General features: G+C 40.2%; 1 protein-coding gene across 1 annotated transcript in view; it reads left to right on the top strand.

Annotated features, from left to right (window-relative positions):
• The window catches only part of HMCN1 (hemicentin 1), a 201,103-nt gene that overhangs the window by 75,255 nt on the left and 107,504 nt on the right, over positions 1–18,344 (top strand). The window contains exons 12-22 of the mRNA XM_086753035.1: positions 4,281–4,422; positions 4,837–4,964; positions 5,645–5,758; positions 6,975–7,133; positions 7,878–8,072; positions 9,044–9,142; positions 10,637–10,764; positions 12,618–12,762; positions 14,851–14,963; positions 16,300–16,459; positions 17,243–17,417. Of these exons, the coding sequence (XP_086609161.1) occupies positions 4,281–4,422; positions 4,837–4,964; positions 5,645–5,758; positions 6,975–7,133; positions 7,878–8,072; positions 9,044–9,142; positions 10,637–10,764; positions 12,618–12,762; positions 14,851–14,963; positions 16,300–16,459; positions 17,243–17,417 (1,558 nt within the window). The remainder of the gene's footprint in view (positions 1–4,280; positions 4,423–4,836; positions 4,965–5,644; positions 5,759–6,974; positions 7,134–7,877; positions 8,073–9,043; positions 9,143–10,636; positions 10,765–12,617; positions 12,763–14,850; positions 14,964–16,299; positions 16,460–17,242; positions 17,418–18,344) is intronic.

The following is an 18,344-nucleotide window of genomic DNA, read 5'->3' as shown; positions in this document are numbered from 1 at the left end:
TGGTTTTTAGTTAGCAGCTTTTTAAGTAAATGGTATTGCAACACAGAGCTTAGACAATAATCCTCCCCCGTGCAATGACAGCGGAAAGGGCATGACATTAATTCTTATAGAAAGGCATTGTAATAGCACTCTGAATTGTTTCTGTTTGCATTATGACAGAGTGAACTAGAAAGATTCATGCTGCTCACCTGGCAGCTGCACACCATCGCACCGTAATCTTGTCCTTGATGGGTTATGCCACACATAAATAGATTGTACTGGATCTTAGACACGTTTTTCCTTAGCAGCCATGAAAAGACGTCAAACATATCACCCAAGTCTATAGGATAGTGTAATTCCCACTGAAGCTAACAAAGGAGCCTTAGCCTCAAGATATCTGTGTTATGTGTATTTAGCCTCTTGTACTCTCCTAAAAGGGAGAGTTAGGCTTGGGCTTTCCATTCTATGGTTGCTAGTAAAAAGCTCAGCTGCAGAGGAATACCTGTTAATACAGCATGTGAGTACCGAAGGGCGAAGCTCCTAAGATGAAGTTGATGCTCCTGATCAAGCAGCCAGTTTAATGCCGTAACTAAGGTTAAGTAACAGCAGTCAGTCCTACAAGTTGCTATGTTTTCGTCCATTAAGTGGTGTCGATCTTCTTTTTCTTGCCATTATACGTTACACAAAATCATAGGTACCTGTCGTAGTTCAGCCCTGATTGGGACCGGACTATGCAGTCTCTCTCTCACTCCCCCCACCTTCTGAGAGAAGAGGGAGAGAAAAATATAAGAAAAACGGCTCAAGGTTTGAGATAAGGACAGGGAGCAATCCTTAAAGCTACCGTCACGGGCAAAACAGACTCAACGTGGGGAAAACTATTCATTTATTACTACAAACAGCAGGATAATGAGACAGAGAACAAGATAACCTCCCCCCACCCCTCCCTCTTCCCAGGCTTAACATTATCTCTACCATCTTCACCTCCTGAGCGGCAGAGGGGGGAAGAGGGAATGGGGGTCACAGTAAGTTCATCATACATACGTTGTTTCATGCCGCTGCTTCATGGTCGGGGGAAGAACTCCTCACATTCCTCCCCTGCTCCCTTGTGGGGTCCCACCCCTACCCCACAGTCCTTTGTGAAACTGCTCCGGCGTGGGTCATCTCTTCCACGAGGTGCAGTCCCTTCAGAACAGCTGTCCCAGCGGGCCCTCCACGGGCCACAGCCTCCTTCAGGCATCCACCTCCCCCGGTGTGGGGTCCTTCACGGGCTCCAAGTGGATCTCTGCTCCTCCGTGGACCTCCATGGGCTGCAGGGGGACAACCTGCTCCACCATGGTCCTCACCACAGGCTGCAGGGGAATGTTGGCCAGGAGCCGCATTACTCCTCCCCCTCCTGAACTGACCTTGGCGTCTGCAGCCGTTCCTCACAACAGGCTGGTAGATGTCTCTCAGGATCTTTTTTACATCTTATTCACTTCTCATCTCTCAACTTCTTGCAGTCGGGCTGGACCGAGTCGGGCCCAATCGGCTGCCTGGCGAGAGGCCAGAGGGTGAGGCCTGCAAGGCCCATGAGGCCTGCGCCTCCCCCTCTGTGCCTCTGCCCCTGCTCAGCTTCTTCACATCTTCTCTTTTTTTTTTTTCCTGTTTTCCCATTCTTAAATACATTATCGCAGAGGCGTTATCACGGAACATTCTGCTACCACTCGGCTCGGCCTTGGCCAGCAGCGGGACCGGCCGAGTCCACTGAACAAAGAGGAGCGACTTCTAGCAGTTTCCTACAGAAGCTACCACCTTAGGCCCCCCCTCACTAACAAAACCACGACATTCCACCCCTCGCCTCTGTGAATCACGTATTTAAGAATTCTAATTAAAATACACACACATCAACAAAAAAGAAAGAATTCCCTGCACCAAGAATCAAAATAATATCCTCACAACACCAACAGTGGATAGACAATTAACAAACAATTCACCACTTATCCCTTCACCACAATCAGAACATAAATTCCCCATAATCATTTCGCTCTTTTATCGAGTTCAATCCCTGTTTTGCCCGTTACCGCTCCCAATTAAATTCAGTCCTTATCTCAAATTCCTCGAGCCCCACATTGGGTGCCAAAATGACTGCCGTAGTTCAGCCCTGATCGGGACCAGACTACACAGTCTCTCTCCCGCTCCCCCCACCTTCCGAGAGAACAGGGAGAGAAAATATAAGAAAAACGGCTTGAGGTTTGAGATAAGGACAGGGAGCAATCCTTAAAGCTACCGTCACGGGCAAAACAGACTCAACGTGGGGAAAACTATTCATTTATTACTACAAACAGCAGGATAATGAGACAGAGAACAAGATAACGTCCCCCCACCCCTCCCTCTTCCCAGGCTTAACATTATCTCTACTACCTTCCCCTCCTGAGCGGCACAGCGGGGAAGAGGGAATGGGGGCCGCGGTCAGTTGATCACACGTTGTTTCACGCCGCTGCTTCAAGAACTCCTCACATTCCTCCCCTGCTCCCTTGTGGGGTCCCACCCCTATGCCACAGTCCTTCGTGGAACTGCTCCGGCGTGGGTCATCTCTTCCACGAGGTGCAGTCTCTCCAGAACAGCTGCCCCAGCGGGCCCTCCACGGACCACAGCCTCCTTCAGGCATCCACCTCCCCTGGTACGGGGTCCTTCACGGGCTCCAAGTGGATCTCTGCTCCTCCGTGGACCTCCATGGGCTGCAGGGGGACAACCTGCTCCACCATGGTCGTCACCACAGGCTGCAGGGGAATCTTGGCCAGGAGCTGCATTACTCCTCCCTCTCCTGAACTGACCTTGGCGTCTGCAGCCGTTCCTCACAACAGGCTGGTAGATGTCTCTCAGGATCTTTTTTACATCTTATTCACTTCTCATCTCCTCTCCACTTCTTGCAGTCGGGCTGGACGGAGTCGGGCCCAGTCAGCTGCCTGGCGAGAGGCCAGAGGGTGAGGCCTGCAAGGCCCATGAGGCCTGCGCCTCCCCCTCTGTGCTTCTGCCCCTGCTCAGCTTCTTCACATCTTCTCTCCTCTTTTTTTTTCCTGTTTTCCCATTCTTAAATACATTATCACAGAGGCGTTATCACGGGACATTCTGCTACCAATCGGCTCGGCCTTGGCCAGCAGCGGGTTCGCCCTAGGACCGGCCGAGTCCACTGAACAAAGGGGAGCGACTTCCAGCAGTTTCCTACAGAAGCTGCCACCTTAGGCCCCCCCTCACTAACAATACCACGACTGTACCATAGAAAAAAATGGCAGTTGCCAGAGTGAATTGTTTTGGTTTTTTGTCTAAGGATAGAAGTAAATGAATTCTGTGAAGCTCACCAGTCTCTTCTTGATAAAATCCAGCTGAAATAAATCCATAACATCTGTTGACATTGTTAACACTGCAGGTTTACAGTGTTTTCAACATGATTTTGCTGTTTATTTCTCTGTGTGTGCACATACATGGTGACCTATTTTCATTGCTCAGGTTACGTTCTTACTGTTAGCCTGCTGGAAGGCTTGTGCTCATTGGCTTTCATTTTCAGAAGTCTGCACAAATTTGACACAAATCTGTCAAAATCGGTTCTGTTGCTACTTTGCTGAGTTTTAAGTGTGCATTTAAAATTCTAAGTGAATTATTACATACTTATTATGTACAAGTTGAATCCATGTGTACCCCCTAATGCTCTCATACTTTCTGGTCAAAGTGATGACCTGGAACTGCTTGTGCTTATTTCAGCCTGGCTTTGTCACCTTGATGGATCATGTTGGTGAACTTTGCTTGGTTCTAGCAGTGTTTTGTCAGAATTGGTGCCTGCATTTGGGAGCTCCAAATTCTGCTTCTCAGAACAAAGCAAACTATTTAGGCATGTGAATTAATTTGGTCTCTGTACCCTGAATCATGACTTACTAACTTTTATAAAGGTGTGCGTGTTTTAAACTGAGGGACTGGTAGACTGTGCTAGAGGAAGTGAAGAAATGAGTGCACTCTGAGAAAGGATGGCTACTTCAAGAAACAGATACTCTTTGAATACTGCTGTAAGTAAGAGAGACTTAAAAGAATGTGTTATCAGACACAGACCGGTTGTATTTTAGTGCAGTTACTGACCTTACGATGCAGTTCTTGTGTATCTGTTCGTTGTTAGCTGTGTTAAATGAAGACAGTTGCAGGGAAGCATTCACGTGACCTTTATTAGGACTATTTTCTCAATATTGAGCTATTTGATAATGGGAATAAAGTTGTTGTTATACTTGTTTTCTAAATGAATCTTTTCAACTGCTGTGATTAATTTCTTTTCCTAGAACCACCCAGAGTTGTCATTTCACCTAAGAATCAGACTTTTACAGAAGGCTCTGAAGTGTCTGTCAGGTGTTCTGCAACAGGTTATCCAAAGCCGACAATCGTATGGACACACAATGATATGTTTATTATTGGTTCGAGCAGGTAGGGGTTATAGCTTGCTTTTTTTTTTTTTTCCTTTATGAGAAAGAAGTTTTGAAGAATGCTGAAATGTTCTGACTATTTCTTCCACAGGAGCCTATGAATTTCATAAATAGCACCTCAGCTTTCACCTTTGTCACTCTTTAACTGCAATTTCTTCTTCTCCAAGATAGAAGTACTCTCCCTCCTTTCTTCAGAAGATTTTTTACGAGATTAATTTAAATGCTTTTCACAAAATGCATTGATATTCTCTGATAGATATGATAATACTGATATTGTTTATCGTGAGAAAAAAACAGCAGTAACTTTTTATAAACCATCTGATCATGCTGCTGCTGTTGCTACTTGGATTGAGGATGTAACCGTTATTCTCTTTTCTTTAGTAATCATTTTGATTGGTCTCCTGTGTGTTCCCAGGTATAGATCGACCCCAGAAGGCACCTTAATCATAAGAAAGGCAGTTCCAAAAGATGCAGGAATTTATGGTTGCTTGGCAAGTAACTCAGCTGGTACAGAGAAACAAACATCCACTCTTACGTACGTTGGTAAGTAAAAGAGACAATTGTTAAAATTACTAGAACTATTCAGAGCATACTGGTAGAAATTTCAAAGAATCAGAGAAGATGCTGAACAGCTCACAAATGTCCTTTTTGTTTTCTCTTCAAATCACTATTATTAGGTGATATTTGGGGCTTAATGTTTCTTCTTACACTGTTTTTAGGAGAAAAAAAACCAAACAAAACCTAAAGTTGGATATTAAAGTGGGGTAGGCTGGCAAGCTTGAATAGGTCTTTGGAGAAGGACTCAAGTTTCCGTAAATTCCTGTAGTGTTCTTAGCACTTTGGAATCCTAGTCCAATTTGTGTACTCTAAACACAACATTATTATATTAGTAGCAGACTAGTAAAACTCTTGATGACTAACATCTGACTGGAGTGGGAGAGAGACTCTGAGTCTTTTTACGTTCTACATGATCAAACTCTTCCAATTAAATTCCTGTATATTCTACATATGGTCCAGGTACTCTGGACATTCCAGACTCTCCTTTTTTTCCACTTCCTAGTGTTCATCTGTCACCTTGCATGATTTTTAAGGTTTTCTGATTTTTTTAATGCAAATACTTTTCACTATAACAAGAAAACATTAGAGTGTTTCATGGTATATGTCTTAAAAATGATATCTGCTTTGGATGAGGAACTCATTTTTTCTATATTGTCTCTTTTTAGAGGGCCCAACATTGACCATAGTTCAAAGTGAAATTCTGGTTGCTCTTGGAGACACAACTATTATGGAATGTAAAACAACTGGAATCCCACATCCCCAAGTTAAATGGTTTAAAGGTGTGCTTATTACTTTGTGTTTGATTTATCTTCTTTAGCAGTAATATTTAGAACGATGATTCTGAAGTGACTTCATTTTCTCCAAAGCTTTATGTAGTATTCAATCAGTGGCTGACCTGTGAAATTCTCTAAATCCGGAAGATACAGCACTTGGCCTTTAAGGCATAAATTCTTGCTCTTGTTTAAATACAATGGATGAACGTACTGTAACGTAATAAACAAGAGAAAGCAGAGCTTTATAACAGAGAATGTTATAAAACATTCTTTTTTTTTTTTTTGTCAGAAAGTGTTTAGCTATATGCTACAAAAATCACAAAACATTCTTCTATTTTTTCCATTGGATGTTTGCTTGAACTCCATTGCAATGCCTAGGGAATCGTATTTGTTCCTTCTGAATCTCAGAGGTATCTATACAGTTTCTTAAGTAGTGAGGCAGGTTATTGGAGACAACAACTGCAGTTTTCATAGAGTTGAATGGGAGTTAAAGACTCCCATATCTCAAGACTGAGCATTTATTCTCAGAAAAAGAGGTTGGCGTCTGTGTGTGGTTGTTTCAGCCACCTGCCTGCTGATTTTCTGGAATACCAGTAATCATTTTTGGTAGATACTGCCAACAGATAGCTTATCCAGTCCAATTTTTCTTCTCTGACAGCAGCTGGAGGGAAACACAAAACACTTTCTGGTCTGTTTGCAAATAACCTTTCCTCAAGGAAGCTGCTTCTGAGCTCACTGCAATTAGTAGTTGGCTTGTATTTTAAAGCAGTCTTTGATACTCATCCCAAAGAGTACATACGGGCCAATTCTGAATGTTACACAGCAGTACTGTAGCTCCTGCTGAGCCTTAGAGGTAGCAGAGCTATTTCCTAGGTTTTACAGAGTTCCCAGCTTGGTACGGAGCTGGCAGTCAACTTGCCACATTAGTTGCTAACTTGGGAAGGAGAAATACAGCCCGGCACACTGTCCTAATGCTGATCTCTGTCCAAAGCTACTTGGGTTTGTGTTTCCCCTTGTGAAACAAATACATAAAAAGGAATAGAATAGTATCTGATGTAGTAATGAATTTTTGTATTCAGTTTAGTGGAAGTCAGAGTACTCACCTACTGAATAAGTACAATCACGTTGTGAACTAATGTCAGACTTGGATACTGTTTTGTTGGGATAATTTTGGTAAATACCCTGTTATATTTCAGTTACTTTTTTTTCTGTCTGGACTTAGGTGACTTAGAGTTGAGGGCATCACCATTTCTCGTTATTGATACTCATCGGGGTCTTCTGAAGATCCAGGAAACACAAGATCTGGATGCTGGTGACTATACTTGTGTGGCTACTAATGATGCAGGGAGAGCTTCTGGAAAGATAACTCTAGATGTTGGCTGTAAGTAGCTTGCAACCTAGACAGTAAATACTCTAATTTCAGTGTTTCTGTGTCTGGTCAATAGTGCCTTGGTTATCTGAACCTTTCTCACAAATGCGTGTAAGTCTGCGTGCTGGGAATGCCTTGTTGGTGGTGTTCGCTAAGCTGTTTACTTGTCCTATTTGGACTCCAACTTTCCTTCACTCATACTTAATTTGCAAAGCATAAAAGTTATGAGGAGGAAGAGAGAGGCAAAGGAGGAGGAAACTGTTTGAACCTCATAGTGCTCAAGTAGAGAACATAGTATACTGACTTGTTATTATATAAAAATATTGTAACTTAGCTGCTCTTCTCTTTTCCTAATTCTTTCTAACTGCTTGTAGCCTGAGACATCATGTCTTGTTAAATGCCTGTTCCTGTCAGGCATATACACTTTCTGAAGCAATAAGCCACGCTGTTTGAAGGAGACTAACAATGCTAACGCTTAAGCATGGATGTTCTTCTGATGGGGGTGGCTGTGTCTTAATTTCTTTGAGATGTTTAGCCTATTGCTGAAGCTCTTCATTGTAAGTACAGAGCACGCAAGGCTGCTTTTGTAAGGTGTTCCTAGAATTGAGAATCTCTTGTTAGAAAAATAATTGTGCATAGTGGGACATCAACTTAGGCTGTCAGCAGTGCAAGCAGAATGGTAATGTCATGTTGCAACCCCAGTTCACTTTCTGTGTACTTTTTTTTTTTTTTTTTTTTTTTTTTTCCTTAATCCAGCTCCTCCAGTTTTCACGCAGGAACCCAGTGATGAATCTGCGGATATTGGCTCCAACATCACACTGCCATGCTATGTTCAGGGTTACCCAGAACCAAAGGTTAAATGGAGGCGGCTAAATGGTGCTCCCCTTTTTTCAAGACCATTCGCAGTTAGTTCCATCAGCCAACTCAGAACAGGAGCTCTATCTATTAATAGTAAGTAGACCAAACTTTTTTAACAAAAAGATTCCAGAAGGAAATACGGACTTGCTATACTACTTTATAAAATTGTTATCTTTGTAAAAAGACTAGATTTTTGTCAGAGATTGTTTCTGATATTGACTTTATTGCTTTTGACATACAGTTCATTTTTCTATGAGTACGTGAAATCAGTTGGTTTCAGTCGTTAGCTTTACTCTTCATAGAAGTTATTACATCTTTGTTTAAATTAATGTGGGTTATGTTCTCTGTTTATAATGAGGAGCCATGGATTTTCATCATTTTGGGGTTTTGTGGGGTTTTTTTTTTTGTTTTTTTTTTTTTTTTCCTTGAAAGAAACATTTCTAAACTCATTGTTTTAGGCAAGTCCTCACTTGGGTAGTAACTAGAAATTCTGCAAGAGGCTTTGAAATTTTGGTCACTTGAAGCATTTCAGTCACTCATACACTGTTATGTTATTCTGTGTTCTTAATTGACTCTTTATTCCTTTCTAGACATAATCAGGTTGGGTGAAATAATTCTTCTCTACTGTATGTACAATGCAGTAACTCGTGTCTTATATAGTACTGTGTGGGTGTCTGTTCACGTACAGACACACATTGCTGTACGTAGTAAGCAATATTCCACAGTAAATGCACTATGTGATAGCGTATTGTATGTGTGGTGGATATATAGTGTACTGCCATACATTGTTTGTGCACATTTATGCACAAAGGATTAAAGTATATGCAATGTATAAAGTGGTGAAAAGTATCCTATATATGTATCTACTGCTTTTTTTTTTTTTTTTTTTTACACTCGTAGTCATTGCTTCTGTACTTGTTGACAGATGGAAAGGAATGAGCTGACCAAAAATGAATATTTAAAACTGAAAGATAAAAGGACAGGGTATCCACATATTGCAAACTTTTCAATATCACTTCAGATGCTGCAATCTGATCTCTTTTCCGCAACTCCCCACCCCCCAGGTTTGTGGGTCAGTGATGAAGGAACTTATATCTGTGAAGCCGAGAACCAGTTTGGAAGAATTCAGTCACGGCCAGCCACAATCACAGTAACTGGACTGGGTAAGACTGGTTAATGTCAGTGATGACGGTGAAAGGAAACACTAGCAGCATTTCACTACCTGGAACACACTGGAGGAGGCAAGAGTCAGTGGTGTTTGTATGACAAGCAGGGTGTCTGTAGGTTCTGTACTTACATGGTGACATATCAATGTGCTTTTATCTATAGCTGTATTTACACATATGTAGTCATCCACAGAAACTGAATCAGAAGACGTTTGCAGGGACTAGTGTAATTGGTTCTGGTGGATTCTGCACGAGAGAACATTGTCTTTTAACTGGCTACAATAATGTGAGTTAGTTCCATCTACGCTCTGTGATGTGGACCTTAAAAAAATTATTTATCCTGTCTTCTGTTTCTTATTCCTAAGTAAATCTATTAAGAAATGAAAAAACACCATGATGATGAATGGGATTTCTGGTATTTAATTCATCTTAAAAAAAAAAAAAAAAAAAAAAAAAGCAGCCATGAACTTGCTTAGATCAATGTGTTGATATAACTGGGAAGGAATCTTAGTGATCCAAGAAGACAGTAAATGTCTGGCTTTGACATTAGCTGTGCTATTGAGGAGTTGTTTATTATCTCAGTTGGACAATTGGCAATAAAAAGAAAAATAATGCTATGGAATGTATACGTTTGTGGGAGGATAAGAATAGAGTCCATCTGCCATCAACGAAACCATTTGTTAACTTAAAACATGTGGTGGGAATTTGTAATGCTGGTAGGATTTGATAGACAACATGTTCTTACCTATTTAAAAGTGTTAATTAATTTGCATTATTTAAAATTAATTTATAAAGCATGTGCAGAGAAGTGCTTTCTGTGGGCTCTTTACAGAGCATGCAGAATTTTCTGCTGGACTGTGGACCTCTATTGTAATCCCTTAAAATTTTATACCCAAAGGAAGTTACCACTTATTTTGTGTCCTCACCAGACCTGCTATTTTTGGCCTTTGGTATTTTGCCCAAGCAAGGAAAATGGTATAGCAGCTTCGTATCCAGAGGAACACGAGCTTTCAGGGAAATGCTGGATTGGATCCAATTTCAGCCGGACAATGTCTTCCATTTGTTGCCATTCCTTAGTTTTAGGATCATTGTACCAGTCTTCCTCTGGCTTTCTTTCCTCTCCTATGCTACCCGACACCTTCATCTGGTGTTTGTTTTTTTTTTGGCGCCTGCATCATTGACGTTTCAGATACCAGAACCTTTTCTGGTATTTTTTTTTTTTTCTTAATCAAGTAGGTTGGAACTCTCATACTGTTTGACAGCTACATTTTTTTTCTTGCCCCTTTTTTTTTCTCCTTTCCACTTAAATCATATAGTTTTCATTATTTCTCGCTTTATATTTTTTATAGTACCTTGCGCGAACAGACCTTTGTCTGGTGCTGCTGCAGGTAGCAGTAGTGACAGGACTAATAATGAAAATTCAAATTTAATACTTTACATAAATACATAAAAATTCCTAATAATTTCTTCTAATTCTTTCTTTTGTTCAAGTTATCCCTCTCATTGGAGTAAGTCCAGCCACGGCCAATGTAATTGAGGGGCAGCAGCTCACTTTGCCGTGTGTACTGCTTGCTGGAAACCCTATTCCAGACCGGAGGTGGATTAAAAACAATATGGTGGTAAGGCTGTTTTGTTTCCTGTAAGATTTATTGACAGAGAAAATCTACAATTGACATTTCGAGCCATGATAACAACTTTGTTTAATTTACAAAAGTTGCTGTACAAATACGCTGATAGATTTTATGCTTACAAATGAAGATGCTTCATGAGATTGGACTGGCTCACTGGAAACAAGGGTCCAATGTCATTGAGGTGGATTACAGCAGACAACCACTTCTCAACAGGAGCTGCCGCCGCCTCAGGAGAAGCCAGTTGGCTGTATCTGTAAGGCAGTAGCTGCTTCTGAGGTTCCGCAGGTGCTGTCATTCAGAGTACAGCCGTTCCCCTGAGAAATGACAGTGTATTGCTGTTCAAAACATGGAACTGAAGTGTGCCATACTATCAGTTATGCCTCACTGATCCCTGCCCATGCTAGGAAATTTCTAACTCTGTAGCGTAGATAAGGGAATAGGAGGTGGTAGTAAGGGATACGAAGGTCTAGAAAATAAGTTGAAACCAAGGTATTTGAGAATTGTTCTTTTATTTTCTATTTTACTTACCAGGAAACTTTTGTAGATTTAAGGTTTTTTAACATTATGACTTTTAATGTTGCTGATGCGACGAGATAAATGTCAGCATCCCTGTACCGTATACACCTCTTTTAGTGGTGCACTGCTCAGAGTGGGAAAGTGTGTTTTCTTTCCCCCTTGAGAAGGTACCATTGCCAGTTTGTAACTCCTGCAAGCAGAAAGGTGATGTAGACACCATGCCTAGGTTAGTTGTCTGAGTGAAGTCTCATTTCTTTAGTAGTAGCCAGATGACTCACTTTAACATCATTATGAAGCCCTGCTTTTTATCTTGCTTGCTAATTTGTCCCTAAAGCCCTTTCTCCACATCTGTAATTACAAAATTATAGCAATTTAAAAAAAAATGTATTGACACCAAGCAGAGCCCTGGCACTACTTGACCCTTTGCCTGATAGTTCTCCGCTCAATTTTTGAATCACTGGGGATAATTGGACTTTTCTTTAGACTGTGTAAGTGTAAGTAGCACAGACTGTAACTTCTGTGAGAATACTGGCAGGATCCTCCTTGTTGAGTTGCTGAGTCATTTGTATAGTCATCAGTAGTGCTAGTTTCCTGTAATTGTAAGCTAGCAGCAAAAGCTACACTCCAAGGAAAGAGTTCAAGTAAGTTGGATTTAGAGAAAAATGCAGCTTTTGCTGAGCACAGCATGTCTGGAACAATCTTGCATTCTAACAACCTTTATGTAAGGCAAGTCTGTGTCACTGAGCTCATTGATATTTTTGTTGTTGCTATAGAGTGTAGGGCTTTACAGACAATTACTCTTTTATGAAGGTTATAACTCATCTTTCACAATGGTATGCCTCAGAGCTGATCTCTTCTATTTGATTGATACGGCAAGTTAGAAGGTTTTGATAAATGTAAAAAAAAAAAAGATTTGTTTGTGAAAGAATAACAAGTCATTGCACGCACCAAGAGCTGATCTATGATCTAATTGTGTAACTGGAATAACCAATTAAAGATACAGTAAAATAATTGAGCTAAGTTTGATTTTGCTTCAGTGCACGATTGTAAGCATGAGTGGCAGTTCAAAATGTGCCGTGGCAGAACAGAGTGGCTGTTGCAGATCTTAATCTCACTGTAGTAGTAATTACGAGGTGCTACCAAAATTCTTACTTCAAATTAGCTTTTTATGAAAGATGGAAAGCAGGAAAAGTTCTAGTAAAATTCTCCAGGAACATAAAATTTTTAAGAATGTGAAACAGTCAAATGAAGCCACGCTGCATCCCAAAGTAAATATTATCAACAAGTATTTTCTTCAGTAAAACATTACATCACTCTTTTGGCAGCTGGTTCCCAATCCCTACATTAATGTTCGCAGTGATGGAAGCCTGCACCTTGAAAGAGTTCGACTGCAGGATGGTGGTGATTATACCTGCATGGCAAGTAATGTCGCTGGGACAAGCAACAGAACTACTACTGTTAATGTGTATGGTAAGGAACGCTGTCTTGTTGCTTTTGTGCTGAATGCAAGAGGAGAGCGCATTTCTTACTAACAGGAGCTCTCACTAGAGGTTTTTTGCTACAGTTATACTGATTTCTCCATTTTAATCTTTTGTAATGATGTTACTTTCTAAAGTAATGTGGTGGGAAACTGGATCCACTGCACAGGAAAGACCTGACTGATTTGGACCGTTTTGAAACTAAAACGCCACCACCACCATTTTGTGATCATGAAAGACCATCGTTTTTAAAGATGTACAAAGGTTGGCTGTGCAGTCATGATCTCCAGCTTTATTGACAAAACAGATGGAAGTGAGAATTTATTGAAAAACCATGAAAAGTGCTTTCTGGATGTCTCATAACTGATATAAGGAAGCACAACTCATGGGAGAATTAGAATTAAAATGAATTATGAGTTGGCAAAATGTAATCTTTTTTCTTTTTTCTTTCTTTAATTAAAATGTACCAAAAATTACACTGACAGCAAGACAAAGTGTTAGCATTGTGGTAGTCCATCTGTATTTCAGCTGAAGATACTTGTATTAACTCTGTGTGAGGTCACAACCACTTGGTGATTTACAGCCTGAAATTTTCTCATGTGTTAAATGAATCATGGGAGTTTTATTTTAAGCTTCATTGAAAATGCTGTAACATCCTTTTATGTTAAGAATAGCTAATATTTTTTTAATACAGACAAGTGCTCAATGTCTGATAAAGTCTTCCATGTCAATGCTAGTTTTTGGAATATTTTGGAACTTGAGAACAGAAAGGAATGTATTTGTATGTTTTCAGGAAGATCTAGTTTTTTATAGTCTAACCTTAAATCTGATCATCTTTTTTTTCTGTTGTTAATTCAAAAGTAACTCACTTAGGGGATCTAGGATTCTTGTTACCTCTTGTTACTGGTTTTGTGAAGTGATCTGTTATTTTTGTTCAAGTTCATCTAATAGTCAGTCCCTGCAGAAACCATCACTGCAGATAGCACAGCTCTGTAGCATTTATAACAAAGGTTAAATGAGGGTGGACTGTGGTCAGTTCTTCACTCTCATCTCTACTCCGATCAAAACCTTGTGCATCAATGGAAATTGATTCAGCACAAAATATGCTGAACCCATTCTCCTGAAAGGTGCTGTATGGGGTGAATCATGTACAGTATCATTTCGGGAAGCATGGCCTAAAATGTTATCAAAGGATATTTTAAGAAAGACTTCGTAAAATGATTGCAATTAGCTATGTGAAATATCTATAGTTAGTCTGAAATTATATGTACCTAATCCAATGATCAACCTAAGGCTGACATGCTTTGTTATTAACAGGTATTTATTCTGTCATGAAAGACTGGAGAGCAGAGAGGAAGGTCGCTGGTCATTGTCAGTGGTAGAGTTCAGAGAAGCGGCTGAAAATTCCCAAACCCTGCTGCCTGTATGAAGTAGCAATGGAACATAAGGGGACGATGTATTAGGGTAAAACTTTCTAGCAGGGCCTGTAGCAATAGGACAAAGGGTAATGGTTTTAAACTAAAAGAGGGTAGATTTAGACGAGATATAAGGAAGAAATTTTTTACAATGAGGGTGGTGCTGGATGCCCCATCCCTGGAAACATTCAAGGCCAGGCTGGACAGGGCTCTGAGCAACCCGAACTGGTTGGAGATGTCCCTGGCTCCTTGCAGGGGGGTTGAGCTACATGGCCTTTAAAAGTCCATTCCAACCCAAACCATTCAATGATTCTGTAAGGATTTTATTGTAAGAGTTATCATGGAATCATAGAACAGTTTGGTTTGTGCCGTGATTTGAAATCTGTCTTCTGAAAGTGTTTGAGTTCATGGACTAGGATTTTGGGCTGATCATAATTTCATCTTTTATGGAAGTGGATAAGAAGTACCTGTATAGGAATAGAAGTTCCTACTGATAGAAGAATTAAGATCCATTAATCCTACTGATCCCAAAGCTTCCTACCATCTCCCAATATTATAAAAAGGATTTTATTGTAAGAGTTATCATGGAATCATAGAACAGTTTGGTTTGTGCCGTGATTTGAAATCTGTCTTCTGAAAGTGTTTGATATTGCATTTATTTTTAGGTCTGCCTATTATTCAGCATGGGCAGCAGATATTTAGCACCATTGAAGGAATCCCAGTAACGTTACCATGTAAAGCAAGCGGAGTTCCTAAGCCATCCATTGTCTGGTCCAAGGTAATTTCTTATCTTTGTTGCTCATGGTGATAGATGAGTTGGACACATCATTCAGTTGTCATAAAAACTGTATGCAGGAAACCTGACCAAAAGGCTCAGTTGTGAGGGACCTGGAAATCCCTTATTTCTTAGAGTAATGCTCTCTGGCCATGGTCCAGCCATAGATCAATGATCTGTTCTTTGGAATAGCTTTGATTATCACTGTATTTCTGTTTTTAGCACTTTAAAGATTGTTCATATTCCTGTTGTGAGCTGATAATTTGAGATTAGGCAACCTGCCACAGATTGAAAGTTCATTTTTGTTTTGGAGCCTTACTTTTAAGATGACTTTTTCTTCTGAGGAAAATGTGTCTAATAGTGGTGTTCTGGGGCTAACCATCTATCACATTTCAATCATGTCCCTGACAAGATGTCCACTGAGGAGGACCTCAAGCTTTTTAGGAATTTATCTGAAAGCCAGGTGCTTTTTTACTCTACTTGAGCAGCATAATTTCTGGTAAAACAGTTATTTGGAGTATCTTACATCTTGCATGGCATTGCTGTGAAGGCATTGTTGTGCCTCAGAAGCTGTGCAGATGTAACTGATTGGGACTTAGGGAACAACTTCCTTTAAAAGAAGGAATAGAACACAGTTAATTGTGTTGGTTTGGGAGGGAGGAAGACACAAGGGGAGTGATTTTCTTAATTATCACCTGTAATGTTCAATACAGATAAGGAAGAGTCTGCTGACTAAGAAACACTTTATATAATGTGTACAAGATCTGTTTTGACATCAGAAATCAATGTCAAAATTAATTCAGTTGAAACCTTGATTTTGTTTTTTCATTTTCTTTTAAGAATTGAGATCTGTAAAATGTAACGAGTTTTCTGCATAAGAATCCTGCTCTTGTTACTGCTTAAGCAGTGACACTCAAGCAGTGTGAAAAATTAGTTGAAGTTAGTTAATTTGTATGGAAGGAATTTTGGGGCCAGGCTTTTTAGTTGATGTAAAATATTTTATCCATCTCAACCATAAACAATAGAAGCAGTCCTGTAATATAAGTTAAAATATTGCCTAGTTTAATCAGACTGCAAATGGTTTGGTCTACAAAACTGCGTTAAAGATCATGGAGCATTTTCCACAGTAAAAAATCAGACCCGGTGTTATATTAAAAATATGGTAGTCTTTGTATGAAGAATCAGTCACAGCAAGGTAAGGTATGGGAGATGCTACAGACACTAACAGTTTTTATATTCATTTAATAGTTTTTATTTTCATTAGATTTTATTTTATTGCTCTAAATTTTGGCTTTTCTTGAATGCAGGCACTGTGGATATATTTTTTTTCTTTCCACAGAAAGGAGAAGTAATTCTTTCCAGCAATGTGAAATTTTCTGCAGGGTCTGATGGAAGTCTGTATGTAGTTTCACCAGGGGGTGAGGAAGCTGGGGAATATGTGTGCACTGCAACAAATGCTGCTGGTTATGCTACACGGAAGGTCCAGCTGACTGTCTATGGTATGTGTGAGCTAAAATAAAATATAGTGTCTTTATCTCTCTCTCCCTGTTGTATTCTATTTTAGACAGTAAAGCCCACTCGGGTGGATTGTTAACTAGGATACTCACAGTGCAAATGGGATTTAAACTGATCTCTAATTAGTGATTTTTGACTTTGTCCAAGATCACTGGCTCCACATATTAGGCAATTTTACAAATGACTGACACTGAAAGGCCTATCCTTCAGCCCTCTTAAAACCTCCGAGTCCATGAACCTTGAGTTCATGGACTAGGATTTTGGGCTGATCATAATTTCATCTTTTATGGAAGTGGATAAGAAGTACCTGTATAGGAATAGAAGTTCCTACTGATAGAAGAATTAAGATCCATTAATCCTACTGATCCCAAAGCTTCCTACCATCTCCCAATATTATAAAAAATTTGATTTAGGTGTAGGCTTGCTTTACAAGGTTTTTATGACTTGGTGTTGTAGTGTAACATAGCGCAGGTATTGATTGCAAAGTACCTATGCAATAGAGAGCTCAGCATGTGCATGAACTACACATATCTGTTGCTACTCAGCTTTTTGGGTAGATACTGCGGTTTTGCTGGTATTTGCTACAGGCACTGTACATCAGCATTACCATGATCTATATCTATTGCAGACATGTAATTAAACATGGGAGTGTGGTTTTATAGACCTGATAAAAAAATAGATGTTTAATCTGAAGTAAAATTGTATGGTGTTACATTTGTACAAATACATATATTCATTGCAGCTTCTTAACATGTTCCATGTTATAGTGAAACCTAGAGTATCCAGGCCTGGAGACCAGCAAGGAAATGCATATGATAAACCCATAGAGATCTCAGTAATTGCAGGGGAAGATGTCACACTTCCATGTGAAGTAAAGAGCTTGCCACCCCCCATAATTACCTGGGCCAAAGAAATGCAGCTCATATCTCCATTCTCTCCAAGGTAACAATGTTTGATGAAAACAAAAGAAAAGTGAAATTGCATCTAAGCTTTCGAGCTTTTGGAAGGGTATGTAATTTCTAATTGCCACAGGGTCAATCAGAAGGTGTTAAGTTATCCTGTATAAGGCTTCTGTTTTACTAGGTCTTGAAACTGTCTTTCCCAAACCAAGTGTCGGCCTCTTTCTGAGGGATGCTAAAACCACGCATCGTTGTACAGCTTCCATTCCGGTGCATGTTTGTGTGCAATCTCAGGAGGCCAAAATGAAAAGAGATCCCTGTTATATTTGTACTGTGGTGGTGCCCAGAGACCCACATAATCTGTGCCTGTTTATAAATGTTTAAAAGCTGGTTTTGTTTTCTTAAGCACTTCGTATTTACGCTCAGGGGAGCATTGTTTGTTATTCATATGAAGTCTGGGCTGCCAGTAGAATACAGATGGTGATAAATATTTGGGAGTGCTTACAAGGGCTCATTGCTTGCTGTGTTTTGGATTCAAAAATTCTTCTGAATGTGTGAAAACATAGCTAAATGCTCATAAAAATGTTGACAACCTTAGAGACTGAAGAGTTGAGGACTGTCTTGTATACGGCATGCGCCACAATGTTGGAGGTTTTCCTTATTAAAATAATAAGTATGGTACAAAATAAGAGAGGAAAGGCGTAGGTGATTATTCTCTGTATGTTCCCAGTTGAAGTGCCTGGGACTGTCACAGGACGTGCTTGTGCTTTGTAGTCTTCAAGGTACCTCAGAAGGGGTAAAGGCCACGGCTGTATTCATAAACCAGGGCATGGTAATGCTGGCCAGATGCACACTGTAGCGATTGCTGTGCCCGTTGCCTAGTGTCTCTTGCTGATCCAAGTGGAAGCAATCAGCCGGTGTCTGAGCTGCATTAAGGAATTGTGCAGACCTGAAGGCCAGCCTCTTTTCC

This window comes from Chlamydotis macqueenii, chromosome 8 (genome assembly GCF_036417535.1).
Source record: "Chlamydotis macqueenii isolate bChlMac1 chromosome 8, bChlMac1.mat, whole genome shotgun sequence".
Lineage (NCBI taxonomy): Eukaryota > Metazoa > Chordata > Aves > Otidiformes > Otididae > Chlamydotis > Chlamydotis macqueenii.
The sequence above is the reverse complement of the archived record's forward strand: the minus strand, read 5'-3'. Positions and strand labels throughout refer to the sequence as shown.